Source organism: Melopsittacus undulatus, chromosome 3 (genome assembly GCF_012275295.1).
Source record: "Melopsittacus undulatus isolate bMelUnd1 chromosome 3, bMelUnd1.mat.Z, whole genome shotgun sequence".
Lineage (NCBI taxonomy): Eukaryota > Metazoa > Chordata > Aves > Psittaciformes > Psittaculidae > Melopsittacus > Melopsittacus undulatus.
Window position 1 is genome coordinate 24,658,345 of NC_047529.1, and position 24,769 is coordinate 24,683,113.

The following is a 24,769-nucleotide window of genomic DNA, read 5'->3' on the forward strand; positions in this document are numbered from 1 at the left end:
CTGGTTATAGCTGCAGAACTTTTTTTTTCTTTCTTTTTTTCCCCCTAAATTACTCCAAAAAGACTCAGCATAAAGAGAACTTGTTTCAGAATCCCCTCTGGAACTGAGCAAGACTCCAAACGATGGACTTCTGGTAGTGATATTTTTCAGTCTCCAAGACAAAACAGAATACTCAACAAATGATATTCAGGAAATCTGCCTGCTTGTTCATGGTGGAAAAAATCCCTTTATCTTTCCTGACCACAGCAGCCCCATTACTGAGGCCAAGTAAAAGGGGAAGGGAGTGAGTATATGTCAGGAAATAAATTCAGGGAAAAGGAGCAGAAATCTCTTTTCTTGCTTATAAAAAACTGTATTATATTCTGTGAAAATGTGTGTATCTTGGAACAAGAAAATGTAGACTTCAAGGCACATGGTATAAGGAGCCAGATTTACAAAGACATGTAAGCACTTCTACGGCTCTGGACTACTGGCTAATGTAGGTGTTGTTATTAAATTGCCTTGCTTCATTTCTTTCCGAGTAAGTCAAGGTGATGTTCAGTATCAACCATCTCTCCAGCAGCTTGAGTGCTCTTACAAAATCTCAGCAAGTACTTAAATAACTATGCAAATCTCATCTAAAGTATTAGCTGTGCTTTTCCTGCTCAAAATGCAACTCTGTCACCTCTGCTTTCTAAGAACATGACACTAGCATACAAAGCAGGTCAGGCACTGAACTTCATCATGCTAGCCTGTGCATCCATGCCTTGTGTTACCTGGTACCACTTCTTAGCATTTTGAAGGTCTCCATTCCCCACACACTGCCACCGTGAAACATTCAAGTTGGCATTTGAATCTTTATAAAAACAGCCAGGCACATGAATAATGATACATCATATCATCATTAGTCCTGGGGAGCTGTGAGTGCCAAGCTGTGAGCGCACATTAAGAGTGCAGTAAGGAACGTGCCTGAATAGCCCAATGAAATTACTGACTACAGTGTTGCTGAGAAACACTGCCACCTAATATAGATGTACCCACACAATAAATATAGGCTAAGCTGGGTTTAATATGCAGACATGCTTAGCGGTAAGAGTGTCTACACAGTATTACCATGGCTCTTCTATTATACAGACAGTTAGGTAACAGTACATTGATTGTGAACCTCAGCCTCAAGTTGTCCCTCTTCTTCCTTGTCCAATCATTTCCCTGTACTTCTGGCTTCTGGCAACACACTTGTCAAACCAGTTCCAGTAAACCTGTACCAGCTCATTCTAACTCTCCCAATTCCCTCCTTTCTTCCTACCTGGCTCTCATTCCCTATCCAACATCAATTCTCATCATCCCAGTGTTTTATCTGTACTTTTCCTTTTTGGCTTTTCATCAGCAAAAGCAGTGTGAGCAGTGATGTTCACAGCATGCAAGGTGTATACATAAGGCAAAAAAAAAGAGAGCTTTGCTTGTTTAAGATACAGAGAATTCATCTTATTGACATTTAAACAATCTTGACACCTTCGGGCACAATACAACCACTCCCAAAGAGCAGAGAGGGATGGATGCCCAGGCTGCCAGCAGGGCTGCCAGCATCTCTCAAGAGAGGCAGCCCAGAACAGCAGGGACGGGGGGCAGGCATCAGCATGTTTAAATGATGTTGTACACTTCATACAATGTTTGAGAGCATTTTATGTTAAAAAACAGGTTGTAAAACTAAGTAAATTATGCAGCTTATAATTACGCTGTGTAAAGCTCAAAAACCCAAGGCAGTCACTTGAGAAACACCATGATTTACAGGCATGAGATGCAGCTGCAGGGAGGAAGGCAAGAGTGATACAAATGTCTCTCTCACATGTGCACAAATGCACGGAGTTTGTATGTCTATGTGCACTCCTCCAGCTACCCAAAATCACCACAGGCTGGTTGGAGGAGGAAACGTGTACAGCCAGGAGCTGTCTGTGGGCAGGAAGAGCAGGAGAGACGGCTATGTTCAAGAGTAGTAACAGCAAGCGAGACATCCAATGCAGCATTTTCAGATCCCAAAGGGTCTTGATGAATCTAATCACCTAAAAAGTGGGATAGGAGGAAGAAATGTGGGATGAGCTGATATCCTCATGTAGAAAAAGAGAATTCAAACTACCAGGTGGACAAGTTGTTACTTACATTTTCTGCATGTTATTCTATATCCCTTTTCCCCATCTCACTCCTAACAAAGTAGTGCTGAGCAAACCTATTTGATGCGTGTAAGCAGGGAAGCAGAGATCACTGTCGACTCATCTAGGTGTCTAGGTGGAGGCTTGAACGGATTTTGTTTGTTTGAACAAATACAGAAAAGAACCTGACTCTTGCTGCTGCGTCTGCCCTGATAAAAGGATAAAACGGAAATGGAAAAGCACTGGGGTCAGAGATGTCACTTGCATTTGTACTTTCTCGTTTAAAAACTACCTATATTTCTCAGAGAAACTATTCAAAACATCTAGGAAAAACTTTAAAGGCCAAGAGGAATGATCAGTTTGTTCCTGTTTTGCTCATCATGTGGATCTGTTGCTGAAAAAAGAAATAAAAAAATCTTAAATCTGACAGGCCCGGGAAAGCCCTGAGGAACTGCAATCCCCAAACCACCAAACAGTTACTGTCTTGAAGTAACTTGCCATACAAATAGTGCCTGCCACCAAATAAAGCCACTCAATGGTCTGCTCGTTCTTTGTTAATGTCATATTTCCACTGTATTCCACTATCAGTCCTGCAAACTTTCTTGGAAACATCATTTGTCTGTTATTTGAAAGGAGCTAGGTTGATTTATGACCCTGAGAACTTGGCCAGAATCCAGAATGACATCAAACTGCCAGTCTGTAGCTTAATCTGTTTCCCCAAGAGACTGAATGAAAATGTTTTGGCTTTTGTTTTTATTACTAATGATGAAAATAAATAACAAACTTTCATGACTAGGGACCACAGAAGAATGAGCAATGGTACTGTTAATGCCAAACTATCTGAAACTGTTGCAAAGAAAACCGAGAGAAGACTCTTCTTCTCCAACACAGCATCCACAAATCATGCACAGAATAGTAACAGGGAAGTTATTACATAGTCAGTAGCAGGGAACTCAATTAATCCAGGTTATTTCTACCTGGATGGTAGCCATTAAAAGCTGGATATCTAATCTAAATTAGTCATCAAGGCTCCAGTGTGCAACGGAGAGAAACAGGCACCCAATTCACCAAGAGGCAATTCATCCCATGCTAAAAATATGAATACAAGATAAGTAGGATTAATTGCTCTCTGGAGATGCCTGCTTTTGTTTGCCTAACAAGAAAGCCTACACAATTAGTTTAGACTAAACATTTAACTTCTAGGCAACTAGAATGGCATGAAAAAAAATCACCACCCCTTGAGCTCAGGCTGAGCTGATTCTCCTGGTTTGGGGACAACTGCAGAGCCTACAGCAAAACTGTGCTTCAATCCTCATCACCCAAACATAAGTACCACATGGCTAGTGAAGTCCCCAGAGTAGGCAGTGGATCTTGGCTGAACTTCTGGGAAAAAAAACCACCAGACTGACATTACCCCAAGCCCCTGTGCAGACTTCCCAAGAAATTCTTTCTGCCCATGCAGTCTCTTACCAACCTGTCTCAAACTGCTCTTTTCTGGGGTCCAGATTAACAAAAATCACACAGCTTTATGTTCTCCAATTTCTCTGGTCTTTGTATGGCCATTGTCATACATCCACCGAGTTAATAAGCTTCTCTTGGATGAAAACTGGGGACTATGTTAACATTTTTAAAGGTATTTTTAATAGTTTTGACAGGTGAGTACCACTGACTTCCTGACACTTCCATGGGGAATGACTTAGTACCAACTAGCTCCAATCCTTGGTAATTAATATAAAGGAAAGAATAAAAGCATTTCTACAGTGTTGTATTTCTTTAATTCTATAAACTTGTTTTATATGAATGTATCAGTAAAAGATAACTTTAGAAAATAGGATCTCTCTGGTGTTACATAATGAATTAGTTGTAACATCCCACTGCATCTATAATGCTTACTTTCAAGCACCCAGATATATGTAGATATCCGGTTAAGTCCTAGTTCTCCAAAGAGCACAGGTCCTTTTAACATTTTAGGAAGACTACGTTACTAGGCATCTAAGCACAGTGTCATTTTTATTGAACAAGTTGAAGCAAATCCAATCACACCCAAGAGTTCCAGTTCAGATAATATGTAACTCGCTTTACTTCCAGATCTCACAACATGCTTCTCTAGATTCCTGCTTTTCTTGAAGAATTGTCCTCTGCATATAGAAATGGCATTGCAACCATCATTAACCTAGTTAAGCTTCTTTGATTTTCTTTCGACCATGACATGTACTCACTTTGTCCTTGCTTTTGCCTTTTAAAGCAGCTTATAAAACTTGAAAAATGGACTCCTTTGTATCATATGGAAAATAACTGTGCTGTAAGAAACAATACCAAGGCTGAAAAGCCTAAAATTAGACCTGCGAGCTTTGCTTTCATTGGCAGCGATGTGTGTGCATTCGTATTGTCCCAATCTTACATTCTACCTCTTCTTTCTAAAGACATTACTTTCTGCAAAACACTAAAGCTTAAAATTAGCAAACCTCTCTGATTTAAGGGCATTCTGACCTTGGTGACTGGCTATTTTGATCACATTCACCTTTAGGTTTTAACAGTGAAATACAAGATCAGACCGTTTTCAAAAGCAGTAGCAAAGAAAAAGCATTTGCAGAACAAAAAGGCTGAACATCTCTGAAATGGTGCCTGGAATAATCTTGTAATTTCCAGGTTGCTTTTTTTTCCCCTCCTAAGAAAACTGAAACACAAATTTAATAGCTGTGTTTTTCGATCCTGAAAGAAAGCTAATGAAGAAATACACATTATATAACGTGGCTGGTGCTGGGCAACATGGGACTAACAGGGATAATTTAGTCATAACAGGTCAGCACCTATGATATACCCATTCTCTTCTTGCTCTCATTCATTCAGTTCCCACTGTAGTCAACAGGGAGAATAAATAAGAGCAAATGTATCCAAAAGGTCAAACTTCATGGATTTTGAAGTGAAGAAAGCCACAGAGAGGCTAAAGTGAAGACAATGCTAGCTACTGCCTTAAAGATAATGCAAGCTGTTGCTAGTGTAGTGTTTATTTTGAGTGTCTCCTTGTGGAATTTCAGGATAAAATATGAACTTGGCAGTGAACCTGAAGGGGGTATAGTCAGAGCAGTCTAATTTCAACAGACTATCAAGACGAACTGTTGGGAGTTATTTTACAGCTTTACAGCCATAGATCATTCTGAACCATTGTGGTGTTACTTGTAGAACACTATGATATAAATAGCAAAACTACATCCACTATCTAGATACCTGTGGCATGCTCAGGCAGAGCACTTTTTAGGTAAATAAATACCACTGAATGTGCTACAGATAAAATACTTGAGTTAGGATATTAGATACAGATAGAAATAATGCAAGTTATTTATCCATCAAAAAAGGCTGATGTGGATCTCTAACAGCACTAGTATTACGAGCTTAAGGCACCAAATCAGGGGGTGACTTTCTGTCAAAAAAAAAGAGAATTTAATTCTAGCACTGTCACAGTGAACAAGGAGCCAAATAGTTTCTTGGAGTTAGGATCAGCGGAAGTCTAGACAACGCTTGCCCTGAACTGCATTCAATGTTTCCCACTGGAAAATCTGTGGCCATAAAAAGTAATGTCTTCAAACTAAGACAAAGAGCCAGAGAATACTATTTATTTCATCACACTGATTTTGTCAGCATTCCCTAAAGTTTCCTACACCCTGGAAACTGCGTAGGCTGTCCTTCAAGCTTCATTTACCCAAGAAGCAATCTTCACGGGTCACACGGTGGCATTTCAGTTGAGCTTTCGGAAAAAGAATTGAGGCTGGTTGTGTCACCGAGACAAAATGGAGATATTAACCACCAACTGCCTCATGAGCAGCATGGAAACCCTGAGAAAGGTAAATATACCTTTCTCAGGACCAGGAAACTTTGTCCTAGTTCCAACCTGAGGATGAGGTAATTTCTTCCAAGGACAGCCCTTCTTTTGTGCCTGATTAAGCCAGCTAATTACCTCCTGGATTTTGCGGGTAGGAACATGATGTGCAGTAATTCCATTTATGGGGCTGTGGTTTCAGTCTCAAGCTTAGCTTTCTATTCTTACATATAGAGAGTTGCTTTTACTGCCTTGATAACTGCAAACTTTGAAGTTTCTGTAACTCTTTCAAACTCTTCTAATGACTCAATCACTATGGACATGCTTATACTTGAGTATTAGTTCAGACTTAAATCAGGAGTGGGTACGAACTACAAAAGGTATTCCTGAGAAACACAAGGTAATAACACTCTCAACCCCTTCTTAACCTTCAGTAAAGCATCTATTAACACAGTTATGTTTCCAGAGAATAACAATTCTATATAGACTAAGAGCACCTATACAACTATTTTGGATCATCTTTTCCCAAAGAACATCGGAAACGGGAGAGCTCCTCTTTGCTATTCACTTCACTACATAAATGTGATCTCTCATTTTACATAGAACGTGTAAGACCAACGGGCCTATATACTTACAGAAAGAAATTTCACATTATTATTAATTACAATGGATAATCAATAGTAAATTGAATCAATAGTAAATTGATTCTGCTACAGGATTTTATAAGAACTGCACTGGGAGAGTTACTACATTAAAATAATCAAACTTATGCAAATTCTGCAGTAAGCTGTAGAATCCTTTTAAAAATATATTTAAATTTAGTTATATATATTTTAAAAGATTCCCCACAGATCCTGATATCACCACACAAGCTATGCGCACTGTGCTGAATACTTCACAAATTTTCTATACTTTGTACTATACCATACAGAGGTTCTGCACGGAGGTAGAAGGTAGCTTTGCAGATTTCTTCATGAATAATGTAGAGAAAAATAAGCTAGGCTCTTCTGAAGCCAACTGACAAAGCAGAGGTAATGGCACAATATCTTGATTGTGTGAAACAGCTGAGTAAGAAACTTTTCCTCAAAGCTTCACACAGACCTTGGGGAAATGTAAACTTGTGACCTTGGCATAACTGATGCAGCCTGTTTATTTCTTAGAAAAAATGGGTTATCATTCAAGCTTTCAGTGGCGTCTTATGCCTTTATTCACTTGGACAGTCTTCACAGTAGGTGCCAACTGTCACATCAAACCAGTGGGTGCTGAGATGAGTTGTGTACTGGACTGCCAAAGTGCCCCAGTTCCCAGTTTCACTCTCCCCAGCCCACCCAAGGCAGAGACCTGATGCTAGCAGGCTGCGCCCACACCAGATGCAGAAGCAGGACCTCAGCAGCACCCTCTGTGCTTTACTCCACACCACCCATTCTGCAACCAAGAAAGAACTTATTTCACTCCAAAGCAGTCTAGACATGAGCTAATATATATACATCACAGATGCAGAGATTACTAAGTGACATAAAACCAGAAGCAAGCATCTGATAAAGAGAAAAAAAATAGGTTAACTTCATGCTAGTGAATGTATTCCTGTGACAATCTCCTTTTTGAACAGCTACTTCATCTGCTCACATGTGCTGCTTCCCACCAGCCATATTCTGCTTTTTCACTCCTTGAGGCTTGGTTTTGTTCTGGCTGAGGAGAAGTGAGATTTAGAGAAATCTTTGCAGGAATGGCAGAGTGCAGGCAGCTGCCTTGCCTACTAATCAATGAATGCTGCCCAGGAAGAGAGACAGGATGAGCACTGTTTCCTGCCTGTGTGTTCATCTGTCCCCCTGGGAACACGCAAAACTGCAGCGACACATTAATGCCTGTGCTGTCCAAGTGCCTCAGGCAGAAAAATAAGCAAAGTATCAAGTAAACGAGCCCTTTGAGCTACCCATGGGATGTAGGGCTGTTCCAGCCAAAGCAAAGTACTCCTACAGTTAAACCATACCTTTAAATTTTTCATTTAGAATGATAAGAAGTCCTGTTGAATGGTCTGAAACTACAACAACAGAATAAAACTGACAAGCTCTTTTGCTGAAAAACAACCAGATTGTGAAGTTCTACCTTCAGAATACATACCTAAGCTGAAAAGTTTGCTGTACCACCTCTGGAGTCTTGCTATGCTGAAAAAAAAATTGTACAACCAACTCATATATGGCAGATTTTAATCTTTTGTCTTACATAATGTGGACTTGGCTGACAGCACTTAATAACAACTTAATGGAGCCTGATGGAGTTGAATTGGCTCGTATCCAGTGGGACTGGTGCTCAAATGACTCCACTTTTAAATACTTTGCCACAATAATAAATGGGAAATAATGGTAACCTACAGTTGGCCAAAGAAATAGATATTTTTCAAAGGAAAAACAGGGAACATACAATTTCTGGACCATTCCACGTAAAATAGGTACCTTACATTTTCTCTGCTCTAGTACTTTAAAAAAACCTACTTTCACCAGGTCTCAGTCTTTATATTTTCACACCATTTCCCCTTTGAAACAAGCAAGAACAAATAGCTACTGCTGCCAACTCCTACTGTAACGACAAATCTCTGGCACAACCGGAGATTAGCAGAATGCGACTGGTTATGCCTGCTTACTTCACTGTACTGAGAAATCCTTACATTCCAGTTTATTCACAAACTGACTTCTAGGTAATGCTTTACCATGTCCAAGGGAAAAAGCCCCAGAGCCTGTCTAAAATGGAATACTGTCATGTATTATAGGAGAGCTCTACTACTTTAGTCTGCCATAAAGCATACAACTGACAAAAAGTTGTACGCTTCTTTCTAAAAAGATAACTTCAAATCCAAAAGAAAAACTGATCTGGGACCTTATTCTTTCATAGTATATTGACAACTGTGTATGCATGAACAATTTTCATGTGTGTAGTGGAGACCTGACACCTGTGTTTTATTATGCAAAAACCTAAGAAGAAAAATACGTTAAGGACCACAGCTAAACTGACAAAATTGATGTAATAAATGTATGTAAATGTACTATGTAATTAATCCAATGTAATTAAAACCTAGAGATAATGGAGACACGCATCTCCTCACTGTCTACTAAAAAAGCCCAATCCATGCTCTGCAGCCCACTTCCTCATCAGCTCTAGTCCAAGTGCATCCTTACTATCACACCACCATCTGACTGAGATCTCAGTACCAAAAGTATAGGAACCTGGGAGAGATGTAAACACCACTGTAACCAATAAACTGCCACTGTAAAAATATTCCAAAGTTAGAGTGACGGCGGCCTAGTCATTTAAATTTAAGATTTAAAACAGTTATTACTTTTAGTTCATTAATACTTTCATTTAATTTTTAGTTCATGAGTGGCACACAAGCACTTGTTTCTGTAAGAATTTGTAAGTATAGCCAGTATTTCTAAACTGCACTGCTTAGCTTCAAACCAAGTACCTCAGGGAGCCAAGAGGAAAGACAAGCCTCATGAACAGGTCACAGGCAGACAATGGTAACAACTCTCTATTGGTCCCATTACTCCAGAGAAGGATTACATTGTGATTTTAATCTGACAGTCCAGTTCCATTGCCAGGAAGGGTTATACCCTCCAAAGAAAACCTCTCCCATTTTTGGAAACAGCTCCTTGCTTAGTGTCTTGTGTATATTCTAGGACTTGCATGGCACATGCAAGGCAGGGCAAAAAAAAAAAATAAATACTGGCCATGCTTCACCAAGAAAAGAAAAAAAAATTTCAGGTGTGCTAAACCTGCAAAAGAATAGATGGTAATAGCAAAGCAAGGCAACAGGAAAAGCCTCGCTTTCTAGCAGATGCATGTGATTCGGTGACCATGTCAACCCAGCCAGCAAACGTTGGGCTGCATAAAGAGATCAGCCCAAGCTGGTGTCACCATTAACCCTCCCACTGTCAGGACCATAGATCACCTGGTGCTGGGGTAATCAGGCACTGCATTTCACTTCAGTCAAGACAGATCAGTATCACACCAAAAGTCCAATGGGAAACTGCTTTCATCCAAATTTCTAGGTCTGCATCCTCATTTCTTCCGAATACCAAATGTGGTCACCACATCAGCAAATCCTCTACTACTCATCTCACTGCCAGATGACAGGAATGATATCACCAACATAGGAATGATATCTGAACTGTATAGACAGGCCTTCTGAGGAAGAAACTGGCTTCTACTGATGAGTGGGACCAAAGCACTTGTGGCTTAACAGTGAAAAATTTACACAAATGCCATTTATCCATCTTGTGTTGCAACTAGAAGGAGAATTTTTGAGGTTTTAGTCAAGCTCTTTCATATCAGCAGTGCAAACTGAGTTCCTCCCATGAAAGGAACCTCATTATAACAAGTGATCAGATAGGTAAAACATGGTCTACAATCCACTATGAGAAGCAGTGTCTTGGATTCCACCTTCTGCTTTGCCTTCAGTTTTCTAAGAGCTCTTGGACAAGTCACGTTTCTTGTCTTCAGCATCATCATGTAATACAGTGTGAATGAAATCATGTCAAATTCTATAAATTTGCCAATGCTGTAGGTGTCGTATCCCATTCAAAACTGACATCAGTGGTGAAAAACTACATAGCACATAAATACAACTGCAAAACAATGAGCAACTTGTCATTTAAATACTTCAAAATCAGGACCCCCAAACTAACAGCTTTTTACAGAAAAAACAGCAGGATTTTTAAAAGCAGAAGCTCAATCATAAGATCAATGAATCATACAATGAGAGTACATTTAAAGTCTTATGCAAATGCTTCACATTTTACTTTTCAATCCTTTTCCCCACTTAGTTTCATGTCCCAAATGCCTCTAGATGAGCAAATTCCCCTGCACCCACACAGAACTCACTGACAGAAGGAGTCTGCACTGGGAGTGTTCCTCTGGTCATTTTTAGGACTTACCTGCATGTGACTTAAAACTATTTCAATTCTCCTTCTTCTTCCTAAACAGCTACATCACCCATCTCACACATACATATAAGTAAAGCTACCACAGCTCAGCTAGCTAGCTATTGGCATCTCAGTTAAGGCTTCCTCTAAGCACCTGTCATGCTTTTGTCCTAGTATGGTTCTGATACAGCCTGGCTAGCATTACATCTGAAGATGCAGTTCAAAGAAAAGTTGCAAGAATCAACTGGATTTATCACTAAACTCAGTGTTTCCTGGAAATTCAGATTTTTCCCTGCAAAGTTTTCTTGTAACACATTAAAAAAAAAGTGAGAAGTGGTGAATCCGTTGATGATTTTCTAATTAATCACCCTTTCTGTGAGAGGGTCTCCACTCTTCTGTCTTTCCTAGATGTTGACACCTTTGCCTTCTGGTGGTACCTTCAAATGCTATCCTAATCCTTTTCCTCACTTCCCCTTTCCTTTTTGATTCATTTAAAATGTCTTCTCCCTAGCACTGAAATCCTCACAGGTCTGATCTTGCCTACATCTCTAACATGATTCGTGATCACACCTTCTCCTTTTCCCCAAGTCTCCTTTAGGCTATGCGCTAGCTAAATACTTACACCTACATTTCTAGTCAACTCTATTCAAATCAACAGATTTCCCCATGTATTTAAGTCTAATCACTCATGGAAGTGTTTTGGTGCTTCAAGAAGTTCTTTGCACTATTCAAATCCATTCTTTGATTTAGTTTTTCCAGTAGGGATCTGACGCATCAGCTCACAGAACGAGTCCTATTTGTGTGATCTGGGACTTTGGTCCAGCTACTTCAGAATAGGACTGATTCATAAAAGAAATTTCCAGCTGACATTCAGCTTTATGGTAGCATTTAATAATGAAGCACCATCAAGCCATCCTTCCATTTGCTCCCAAATATATCCTGATGTCTGTGCTTGTCAACAGTGCTGCTAATGCCACTGCCCACCAATGACATACACTTCCTTTTGCTGTACAGCCACATCTAAATTAGTTACTGTAATTTGGATTTTTACAGCATGGCAAATTATCATAGCACAGTTGACACAACATGAATTTGCCCCTTTAATCTGTGTGAAATTGATCCCTTAGTTTGTTTGTTCTCCTAGATTCAATATTTATAGAAGAGTACCTCATTACTCAAGTGTCCAGAGTGATTCCACTAGCTTCGATCATTTAGAATAAACAAAAAACTGCTCATATCTGCAGATTTCTTGACGGGATTTTCAATGGAAAACAGAAGTACAAGACTAAAACAGCCACTAGCTGCTGTGTAGGTCTTCCTAGAATCAGGAATCTCATAAATCACCATTCTGAGTGACAAAATGTAAAATTGCAGAAATAGGTAGTATGCTAGTTGTCTCACACAGCTTCAGATGTCAAAGTCCTTCTGAATGTATCAATGCTGACAACAGTGAATGGTTGTGTTTACCGGGAAACACTGAGAATTACAATTTCAGTATCTCTGTAACATATAATCCCAGAGCAACCTTGAACAGCTCATGAACTCTCCCTTTTATCTGGAGATAAGCTGACATTGATATATTGTTATTGGTCATCACTAATACACTCCTACTGGTGACAGAGAGATGCATACAGCTGAAGTGAGTCACATATTGCAAGACCTTCCAATTTATATGGAAGAAAGTGGAATTTTCAAGATATCTTTCTGTCTGCTCCTCAGCCAACTATGGAATATAAGACACTCAGTAAAACTCAAGCCATTGTTAAACACAGGGATTTTTTTTTCACATATTTGCAGTGCATGAAGTTGCAGAGTTTGGCTTTTTTTAAATTTGACTATCTGTATTTCACCAACATTAAACCAGCAATACAAAGTAATGATAAGACCGTTTGATACCAAAATACGAATTACTTTATTTTATATTTACCACAAGTTTCTCAAGCAACAGTTCAGAAATCTGTTAAACTGTTTTCATTTATTTACAGTTGCATATTATGAAAAAAAATCTATATTCAGTGAAAAATATTTGAAGTAGGTACTAACGTAATGTATCTCACAAGGAATAGCATTTAACTAGCAAACAATTCTCTAGCTCATTCTTGTCTAAAGAAAGCAAACTGCTTTGTGACTGAAGAACTTGTACAAATAGATTTTGTTAAGCTAATTAACAACATGGATGTTATGGCATTAAGTGATATGTACATACTGAGAAGTGGACCACTGATAACAGTATGTAGAAATAAAAAATGCAGAATATGCTGTGCTAAATTATTGTAACATTTTCTGTCTTCTGTATCACATCTTCCCACTCCAACATTACACAACCAAAATAAAAAAATAAAAGAAAAAGAAATACATACGCTGTGTTGCTACTATGCAGATTTACGAGAAGCTCCCTTGGGCCTTCCACTGAGGTATGGGGAGTCAAGGCACTAAAGACAGTGATTCAACAAAGAGGAGGAGACATACACAGAAAGAACACAGCTGTGTTCAAAATCTGTTTGCATTGTACCATGACTTCTTACAGACTTCTCCCTGAAAATACCAATCAAGAGATACCTATATACAAACCCATCTGTTTAGAACATGCTCTAGGTGTGTCTACACCACAGCCCCTGCAGCTGGAGTAGACGCCTGCCTGAGCCAGTTTTTACCTTGCTGGCTTTGCCACTGTAACCAGCCCCACCAGGACAAAGCAGAACGTGCTGCAGACAGCATAACCTGCTCAAGGGCAGGATGAAGACTTGAGTACAGCTAAGCTCTGTAGTGCTGTGTCTGGCTTACTGCAGATACATCATATTTGGTTTAGGGATAGGTTGAGTATGTCAGCATATTTCATTCACAACCTAGTGACTGCACAATAAATATATCCTAATTAGCTTTGCAGGAGAAGGACTCAGTTGCTGTTATCAGACATGGATTGGTTCAATGTCACTCTGTGAAACCCTGAATATGCATCTTTGTGCAGAGGCTGCAGTTACAAGATCTTCTATATGTTGTTAGAATTTTAAAATTACCCTTACAGCACTGTACATGCAGCTGCACTTCCTAAAAGAGATCCTTGTTTTATAAGGCTAACAGTTTATAAACCAAACACAAAACCACGGTTAAAATGCAAGATGAGGGAGGTATCCCCTATGGTGAAACACAGCCAGGTATCATTAAGGAGAGGGAGATGGGCAACAGGAGACTGTTGGAGCAGTATAAAAGAAGCGAAGCAGAGACAGAAGCGAGGTAAAAAGGGATCAGTGAAGGCTAAAGGATGAGATAAGACATGAAGCAGAGTTAGTACCTGCTGACACTTCAGGATTAAATTCTCATAACAGAGTGGGAAGCCTGAATGAGTACTGCTCACCACTTAAACCATGCAGAAACTGATATTACTTATGGATCTGTGTTCCAGTAGCACCTCTTTGTGGCAAACATTTGAGAAAAATGTAAAGCCTCATAACCCCTTCTAACCCTCCTATTTCCACAGACAAGAATTAATATCAATAAAAAATAGCCACTGAACTCAATAGGTAAGCACTCACTCAATGTGTACCATAGCAAGAGACAGCTCTTGTAAGCAAAACTAGTTAATGAAAAATTATGAAGGCTACTTTGATCTACTTACCATACCTGAGGAGGAAAATGAAGCCTTAGAAACTACCTCTCTTAAGCACTCTGGGATTTCAGTAATATAGCTGAATCATTAGAAATTCACTGTCAGAGGGCAGCAGGCATATTTTATGTACTATATTGGAAAAACAATTTGTGATTTCTTTGACTCTCTTAATTTAAGGTTGTGTTATATGTCACTGTGAACAAGGTAAACTACTATGTTCTGAAGACCAAAAAGGATGCTAATCTTCTAAAATTTCTCATTTTGAATGGATATGAAGGACCAGATTCCAAGCTCACTAGAGCACACTGCAGAGCATCCTTTGACCTTACAATGTGGCTAATGTAATCAGATACAAGAGTACTAATATATCCAAGTCAGATGCAAAACCCCAAAACAGGTGAAAAATACAGGTCAAACTTCATTAGAAGGCATTTGAAGAAACGGTCATTTCATATAAATCAGGTTGGTTTGCAAAAAGTGACAGTACAATCCAATATTTTATGCATCAAACTAAAATTCCTTTTCAGGATATCATACTTTCGAACCGAAAGACTTTTATGCAGTTCAAAACAGGTATTTCAAGACCATCCTTGAATGTAGGTACTCATTTGTGTCATTTGAAAAAAAAACACATTCAAATGAAAACTGACTTCTTTAAAAAAGTACAGTATATAAGAACATCAACTGTATATGTGCCAGGGATTAGCAATATTTGCACAAATAACTCTTTTGAGTGTTATCCATTATATAAGATGATTTTATTTTCAGTGTTAAGGCCTTGTAAAAATGTTCACTTTTACTAACTTCTCAAAATCACATTTTTTTTCCTAGATAGATGAACTTCTATAAAAAAAACAAAAGCATTTTCATTCAAACTGCTAATACGCCAAATAAGAGTCTTCAGTTACTTTATATTTCTAAATATAGCAGATAAGAGTACACAGAAATATGCTGTATTCTAAGAGCTTTTATAAACATGATGTTCTAATTTTAGAGGACTCCATTCTGAACAAGGTCTAATTAAATACACAGATATTGTCAAATGCAGTCCACAAAAAGCATAATGTTTGACTCTCCTCACTTCCATTTAATTCCATCTTGTAGTGAGTGATTTAATATCCACTTTTGAATAAAAATGTTTTGCACTAGGTGGAAGACTAATCTTTTATTAAAAACAAGAAATTACTTTTTAGATACTAAAATCAAGTCATAGGTATTTTACAAGCACCTGGCTCAATAGCTTACCTATTTAATATTCTTTCAACTATTTCATAGACTGACTGGCTCAAGAACTGCTAATGAAGACCAGAAACAAAGTGCATGTTTTAACACTAAGGATAATTAACTACTACAAAATCCTAGGGAGAATTGCAAAAAATAAAAGCCATTACCTGTGGTCTTGTAAATCAACACTGATTTTGGGTTGGTTGGGATTTTGGTTTGGTTTTTTGGGGTTTGGTTTTTGGGGTTTTTTTGTTAGTTTTTTGGGGGTTTTTTGTTCTTTTTTCCAATAAAAAAAAGGTATGTGCATCATGAACAGAAGAATAGACAAGCATTGCTGAGTCAAATGTTACGGACTCTGCTAGACACTTGGTTGAGGTTCTTATTATTTTCCCTTGCAGAGTTAAGCATATATGAATTTAAAGCTTTCTAAAACACACCTTCCTACTTAGCTACAAGTAATTAAAGTAGCTTTTATCAAAAAGTTTAAAACCTTGCATATGTCTAAAAGCTCTGTAAATTACCATCAGTTTGTTTTTTTTTTCCTGAGTATAGATTATGACTTGTTCATTGCTGACAGTATACTCCTTATCAAAGTTTGAACAACAAAGGTATCACAGAATCACAGAATCCCAAGGGTTGGAAGGGACCTCGAAAGATCATCTAGTCCAACCCCCCTGCAAGAGCAGGGTAACCTACAGTACATCACACAGGAACTTGTCCAGGCGGGCCTTTAATATCTCCAACATAGGAGACTCCACAACTTCCCTGGGCAACCTGTTCCAGTGCTCTGTCACTCTTACAGTAAAGAAGTTCTTCCTGATGTTAACGTGGAACCTCCTATGCTCCAGTTTACACCCATTGCTCCTTGTCCTATCACTGGATATCACTGAAAAAAGCCTAGCTCCATCATCCTGACACCCACCCTTTACACATTTGTAAACACTGATGAGGTCACCCCTCAGTCTCCTCCAAGCTAAAGAGACCCAGCTCCTTCAGCCTCTCCTCATAAGGGAGGTGTTCCACTCCCTTCATCATCTTTGTGGCTCTGCGCTGGACTCTTTCAAGCAATTCCCTGTCCTTCTTGAACTGAGGGGCCCAGAACTGGACGCAATATTCCAGATGTGGCCTCCCCAAGGCAGAGTAGAGGGGGAGGAGAACCTCTCTTGACCTACTAACCACACCCTTTCTAATGCACCCTAGGATGCCATTTGCCTTCTTGGCCACAAGGGCACATTGCTGGCTCATGGTCATCCTCCTATCCACCAGGACCCCTAGGTCCCTTACCCCTTCACTACTTTGCAGCAGGTCAACCCCCAACCTGTACTGGTACATGGGGTTGTTCTTCCCCAGATGCAAGACTCTACACTTGCTCTTGTTGAATATCCCATTGGTTGTTATTATAATGGTGCATTCAAGTCATTCAGAGGTCAACAATATCTCACTACTTTGTTATGACTAACTGTGACATGAAAATACCTGGTAGGACCAAATAAAAACAAAACAGTTAAAAAGCCATTTATATGTCATACAATTATGGATGTCAGTTTTACATCTTTCCATCAATGAACTTTGAGAAAGTCCAAGTTAGTGAACAAGAAACAGGTAAAATGACTATTTCTGCTATTTAGCAAACTGTACAGTAGAGGTGCATAAAGACAATTATGCTTTTCAAAAATCATCAATTATTTAAAACTACGTCTGCTTTAAGCCAAAGTTATTAAAGATCATTTTAATCAAGAAGTTTAGTGTCTCATATATATTAGTGTTAAAGCTATACAAATCATCATTACAGCTTGGATTTTTCCTGTACATCTATTTAGATTCTTGTAATGATGCTTGTGTAAATATTCTCCTCCAAATGGCTTTCTGATCATAAAGTGATTTTTTAAATTCTGTATCTTCCTAGTAAAATACCCACTTGATCACCACAAATTATCGCTTCTCATGGCTTTAAAAATCATAGGTTGTTGACAAACTCAAGAATGTAGCAAACCCTTGCTTTTTCGAAACAGTGAAGCCAGGGAAGCTATAATACATTCTGTTAAATTTGTGCAATCTGGGATTGAAAAAGTGACTTTGTTCCAGGCAAAGAATTTCCAATAATATCAGTAATACTCCCTTCTTTGTCCTTGGTAACAGCATTTCAGAATATATCATGTTTAAGTCATTGAGGCATTTGTCATCACAAACCCAATGAACACTGTTTATTTCAATTAGCTGTGGTTTTACAAGTTCTTTTATGAAACATATTCTGTTCCTTAGCCTCCTCAGGGGAATAATCACAAAGAAAACCAGCTTGATATTTTTAACAAACACATTAGTGAAATGGATTATCAAGTGATTTCTACCTTTTCCTCTCCTTCAACTGGCTCCCCGAAACTACTTACTTCTTACAACCTTCAGCTATGAGACCATCTCTAATAATCTGCCTTAATTTCCTAGATGTTTGTTATTGTCCTTTGGGTCATATTCATATCTAAATGTGGAAAAGCTCCTGAAAGCAGAAACCCTGTGCATTATGTCCTCCTAAACTTTAAAACACAAATTGAAAAAATACATCTATATCCTTAGCAACTTAAATCATAACTTAAAAAGCAGTAGGATTTGAAGCACTATCCAGGGATTTTGTATTCCATAAACAAGTATCCTTTTTATCATCTGTTTCAGTATCTTTGAAAGGGATTATAGCCATTACTCTCACAGCAATAATACAAAATTCAAAAGTTGAGATTCTCTCTTTCTATGAATAAAGAGTCAGAACTGAGGTAAGAAAGTGCCTCCCTGTGATGGAAGCCCATCTGGACCCTTACATCTTATAGCACTACATATGCTGATAGTCTTCCCTATGTCTGCTGTATTCCGATATCAGAAACCCTTTCAGCGATGCCACGTAGAGAAGCTACAGAGTAAGACATGATCTTTTGCAAGGATTAAAGGAAGTAAACAGTGAAGAATATAACTGGTAAAGAGAAAAGCAATTCAAAGATGCAATGAAGGCACACAAACAGAAGAAACAAAATTACACTCCAAAAGAAGAAAGAAAGGTTAAGGATGTACAGAATGTTAAAAAGGTACGCAAATGCAAGTAATAGGGACCCACAAGAAAAGGGGGCAGATAACACAGTATAGGCTCGTAACAGTGAAGTCTGAGTCAAAACTAGGCTTGAGGAATAATGTGTGAAGACCACGTGGCTGTTCTTCTTCCCTAATGTAATACAAAATTAAAGGGAAGTGCAAAATCTACTGGCAATTAAATTCTGAAACACGACTCCTTTTAGACCACTCTAACAACAAAGGAAATTCAGCTCCCAGCCATGCTTGTAAAACAAATTAAAAACAAAGGGATGAAGGCCAATGCTGAAAACATTTGACATCACAGACAAGGAGCACAGTTTTTCGTGTAAGTGCTACGTGTTTAAATTCCAAGTATTTTAAAAATGAATTTGCCTATCGTATTTAAAATGTTCTAACTCTAATTTCAATTAGTGTTTAGTTTCTAATTTCAACTGCTGTTTAATTCACAACTGGAGGATGAGCCAGCATTATGTGCCCAAGTGACATAAACTTCTGGAAATCACAGAATCATAGTAATCCACAGAAATCTGCAAAATTTACACAAGTGAATACATAAAACACGAGCATGAGGCACAAATGTAACAGAAAAAACTCAGGAATGTGCAGTGCAGACAGACATAAATTTAGAATTCCAAAAGTGCAAAACAGAACCAGGACAACAGCTTGAAAAGTAAACAGTTCTGGAAGCTCCCATAACAAAGTTCACCATATTCATGCGTTTGTTAAAAGAAATCTAGATTCTTAGATTCAGATCCTGCCTGCAGCTGCATTGAGTACAGGCAGAAAAGTCAAGAGGGCTATACCATCCCAACACATGGAGAAGGGAGCTGCAGGATCTTGATACTGCAGACCATTCATTCCCTGAGCCCTAGGGCAAGATGGTGCTGGAAGGTACATGGGGATCCCCAGTGCAGCCCAGCTATGCTGCAGTCAGCAGGGTGTCGCACCCTGGAATGCATGCAGTGCTTTCCCAAACAGATCCAATCCCAGCTTCACTGCATCACTTCTATTCCACACAGCCAGCCTGATTCCTGCAGGCTGAACCAGCAATCCTCAGCTGTGCTCTGTTTTGCTCCCTGTCCTACCTATCACATCCCACCTAGACTTTACCTTACTATTCTGGCCAGGGCTTAATTTTTCTTCTAGTTGGAACTGTGACATGGTATAAGCTATGACTGTTGGTGTACTACATCAGGGGAGTGCACAGTGGGACATGTACAATGGAACCAACAGCAGTGGGGACATCCCTGGCATTGCTCTGCAGTTGTGCGGTTATGTAATGCCACGGGAGTCTGAAGAAGATGTCGCTCGACAAAACAGCTATTGTGCTGTCAATAACTGGATGCTCCAGAACATGAAGCATGGTGAAAAATCACTGGTGCAATTCTGTGTATGGGTAAGCATTTGTACGGGGCAAGAAGACAGGACGACCTAAAAACTGGTTAAATATTGCAGTTCTATGCCAGAGAGGTTTGTGGCTGAACAAGAAGATAAGGATTCAGTCCTTAATTAAAAGGCAGGAATAATACATAACAAGGATCAAGAATGTATTTCCTTATTTTTCCTTGACAGCAGCATTAGTCCACACTACTTTATGTTTTCTTTGAATGGAGAAGTGAAATTAAATTAATTAAAATTGATCACAGTCCACAAAATGCATCATGCTGCTTCACCAACCTGGAAGACCCTTCAAGTAAACCAATGGTCTTAAATAAACATTGCTCTTTTTTGAAAAAGGCATTCTGCAAAGAAAAAGGGTAGTAATGAAAACTATGGAGTCTGAAAATGTGTCACAGAAACACACTACTAGTAAGCATGTCTTCTGAAAGGGCCAGTGAATACGTATTTCACACAGGCTGAGCATACTTAGTTTTACTTGAATGTGAGGAATCTGTTCCTTATCATATCCCGGTTAGTAAATAAGTGCCTCTTTTTCTCCTTCATACACAGGTGGTGGTACCTCTGAGAGACAAACTTTCTAATATATGAAGGAAGACAATGCCTATCCACAGAAGCAGTCACTACAAAATATTCCTAAAAATATTTTGCCAGCAGAATTGTTGGGAGAAGCGCCTGTATCTGTTACATTACCATCTTCTTTGCAAGAACGTGGAATTTATTCTTACATTTGGCCTTTTGCTAATTGGCTGAGGCTCATACATGCAGGTAATCACATTTCAGTTTTAATGAAAGGGCAGTTTTTTGAGTTACCCTGCTATCTGCACGCTTTTTCAGTCAAAAAGCCTGCTGGTGCAGGTGATCGCCGCCCCCTCCTCACCCTCACCCCCCGGCCTCGCTGCATTGTTTCGGGCAATGCGGGGATTTGGAAGCGCAGTTCCCCAGGCAGTAACTCCGCACAGCCGTGCTCGGGCTCCCCCCTTCGCCCTGGAAAGGCAGAGAGCCCCGTTCCACCTCCCAAAAACTCCTGAACGGGCTCCTCCAGGGACGGCGGGGGGGCTGCAGTTGCATAAGATCAGGCTCCTTCCCCCTTTTTCCCTCCCCGTTCTCCAAAGGTTCCTCCCCACGTCGGAGGCCGAAGCTGCCAATCCAGGCTGGGGCAAAGCTGGGGAGGGCTGGGGGAGTATGGGCACACACAACATCCCAGCATATGAAGAGCTCAGTGGGGTTGGGGACAAGATGCAGAAGAGGGGCTGTGGGGTGACCTTGCAGGTGGTTTCATGCAGGGAAGGCATTGCCCGTACAGGGGGTGGTCACCGGTGGGAGCAGTGGGGAGAGCGGAGAACTCCGGGGAAGGAAGGGACACCCCTGGGTGATGATGGTAGACCCTTGCACCGGGGGAGGAGGGACCCGAGCTGCAGGGGGCAAGGCAGCGCTGTTGGGGCCCTTCCAGCTGGTGGCGGGAATCCCGCCCAGCGCAGAGTCCCGTGTCCCGGTGCGGCATCCCCGAAGGCTAGGGGAGCGGCGCCGGCACCGCACTGTCGGGACCCGAGCCTTCCCGGCTAGACCAGGGGCTGAAGAGCCCTTCCCGAGGCTGCGGAGGAGGGAGAGGAAGCAGCGGTAGTGCTGGCCCGCCGGCAGGCATGCCTCCTCCTCGACCCGCACACACGGCACATCACCCCGCGCACACAACTCGTTTCCAAGCAGGGCTTGCGCGCAAAGTTGCGCCGGCCGGGCTGACCACCGCCCCCCCACACCTTCTGTCCGTCACTCGGAGGTCGCGCACCTCGCGGAGCCCCGCCACTCCTCTCCGCGAGGCTCAGCGCGGAAAACGCCTCACTTTCCCCCACGGCTGCTCACGATCCGCCTCAACCTGCTCCCTCCTCCCTTTTGTTTTGATCTCTGGATATGAAATTCTCTCTCCCGCCGTCTCCTTCTCCTTCTCCTCCTCCTCACGCCTTCGTGTGGGAGATGACGGCTGGGACCGCACACCAGCCTGTGTTATCTCCTCCCATCTCCATTTCACTCCGAGCAGTGCCCGTGAGCGCGGCACCAGCGCGGCAAGTCCGCGCCCGCCCCGCCGCGCCCGGGGCTCGCCCCGCGCCCGCCCCGTGTACCGAATAAAACGAAATAACGAAATAAACCCCCTCTCACGGGCACTAACAACGGCGACAGAGCGGCCACAAGGGCCGGGAGCACTCCTGCCTTCCCCGCGGGTGTGATGACCTTGCGAGGACTGCTCCTGCTCTTCGCTTTCGCACGGTCTTTAGGGTTTATCTTTTTCCTTACTGGCTCTTTTCAAACGCACAAGAACACCAAAGGCTTCCACTTTCCCCGAAACAATTTCCAGGGACAAACTGAAGCGAGAGATCGATGCTTCCTTTCGATGCTGCCGGTATCGATATCCGAATCGATGCGGGGTTCGGTCTCGTATCTCGCAACAGTTGACGGCAAATCGCCTCGGGCGCGACTGCCCTGCATCCCGCCCGTGCGGCGACACCCCAGCGCCAGCCACAGCGAGGACCACTCGCGCGTATCCACTTCCCCGCTCCCGGGGCGGAGGATCCCCGAGCGATGGGGAGCGGCCGCGCCGACCCCGGCAGCCCCCGCCCCGACCCCCCGCTGTCCTCCCGGGCGGAGAACACCGCGCGGGGCAGCCCGAGGAAGCGCGTCCCCGTCTCCAACCTCTCGGCCCGGCGGGCAGCCCCTGCTGCCGGCGCCCCGTCCGCGCCGAAGCCCGGCTGACGGGTGCGGAGCCCGGACCCCCACCCCAGCCTGACCACTTACAAGAGGGCGCCGAGAGCTGTCCGCGGTGCGGAGGAAGGCGCTGGGCCGCTGGGTCCCGCCGGGGTGCTGGGGCCGGAGGGACGGCGCCTCGCTGCGCGCCCGCCAGCCGCTCGCGCCGCCGCACCTCGCGCCGCACCTCGCGCCGCCGCCGCCGCGCGCCCCCGCTCCGCCCCGCGAGCCGCCCGCCCGCCCCGCACTGCAGACCGCCGCCCCGCGCGCACGCGCCGCCCTGCCGCCCGAGCATGCGCGGGGCCGCCCGCCGGCGCGGGCGTGAGGGAGGGGGAGCGCGCGCGCGGCAGGACGAGACGTCGCGTTAGCGGCGGGAGGGGTGGGGGAGAGGGGAGGGAAGGCCCAGGGCGGAGCGGCGGCCGGGGGGCCCCAACATGTGCGGGGACATGTGCGGGGACATGTGCGGGGACATGTGCGGAGTCCTGGCGGCCTCAGTGTCACTGCCAGGGACCCGAGCAGACCCCATCGTGCGTGTGCCGGGACGCGGCTGTGCCCTGCGGCTGCGCTTCGTTTGGTGGCTCTTCTACCCGGTGCGTGGAGACATCCGTAGACGTCGTGTATGCGGGGAGAAGGCTTCACGGTGTGGGCTGCTCCAGGCTGATAGCACTTGGGTCTCAAGTGTGGAGCCACCTGTAGCCTTCGTAGAATCACAGAATGGTTTGTGTTGGAGTGACTCTAAAACTCATCTAGTTCCAACCTCGTGCCACGGGCAGGGAGACGTTCCCCTAGACCAGGTTGCTCAAAGCCCCGTCTAGCCTGGCTTTGAGCACTGCCAGGGATGGGGCAGCCACAGCTTCTCTGGGCAGCCTCACCACCCTCACAGGGAAGAGCTTGCATGTGTGGAGGCATCATCTTTTGTGCCAAGTCACAGTTTCCTTGGTGGCACTTTTCTACAAGATTCTTACAATAGCAAGGAAGTTATTAGATGGTTTAATTTGGATGATGTTATTCAAAACTTTCATATAAAATTAAACCAATATCACCCTTCAATATAGAATGCAACTAATGTTGCCCTTCCCTTCCTGTGGTCGCTGTCTTCATAGTAGTTTCTGTTATGAGAGGAGTAAAGATTAAGGCTCTTTTCACCAGACATAGCACAGCAGTTGGTAGGACCCTTCTATGGCAAAGACATAGGTAAATGTTGGCTGTCATGCATGGCAAGTTCTGTCGCTGACTGTTTACACAAATTAAGTATATTTAGCATGTCTTAAGCACAACACTGGGGAAATCAGGTGGGTGCAGCAGGGCAGGCAAAATAATGACATGCATAAGAAAGAGTACTTAGATCAAGCCATGCCCATTTTTATCTGGCTACTCATAATTTCAGAAAAAATATAAAAATATGAAGGCTGTATAATACATGATGATAGTAATTCATAACTTATTGTTGAAATGCTTGAAAATTTCAGAATGCAAACTGGTATGTTAGCTACTATACCAATTTACAGGAAGCTACAGTATTTTCAGCTTGCTAATGGAGACAATTGAACTCATAATTTATCCTTATATGATATCAAAAATCACCAGTTTTGCACCCAGAATTACTTTCTGTGTGTAAGCCAATAATTTTAAAGTTTTGCACTTTTTTTTAAATTTTGCAATGCTTTCCTCTCCCTCAGTTCATGTTTTGATTTTCTGTATGTGCAAAAATGCAGCCTGAAAATGCTAAAAATGTAGGTTGATTCCAGACCTGGCACAAACAAACAGTTAGGAGGTGATTAACTTCACTGTGTATCTCCAAAATCCCTGCTTTACGTGTTCTGATTAATATAAATTATTTCCTGTCATCTTCATATTTTGCTACCCC

General features: G+C 42.0%; 2 protein-coding genes across 2 annotated transcripts in view; one reads left to right on the forward strand and one right to left on the reverse strand.

Moving 5' to 3' along the window:
• Positions 1-23,067, reverse strand: part of VSNL1 (visinin like 1) — an 84,168-nt gene extending 61,101 nt beyond the window's left edge. Inside the window, exon 1 of the mRNA XM_034061258.1 lies at positions 22,954-23,067. The gene's annotated coding sequence lies outside the window, so the exon portion shown is untranslated. The remainder of the gene's footprint in view (positions 1-22,953) is intronic.
• Positions 23,068-23,348: 281 nt separating this feature from the next.
• The window catches only part of RAD51AP2 (RAD51 associated protein 2), a 34,242-nt gene continuing 32,821 nt past the window's right edge, over positions 23,349-24,769 (forward strand). The window contains 1 exon segment of the mRNA XM_034060416.1: positions 23,349-23,619. Within this exon segment, the coding sequence (XP_033916307.1) occupies positions 23,349-23,619 (271 nt within the window).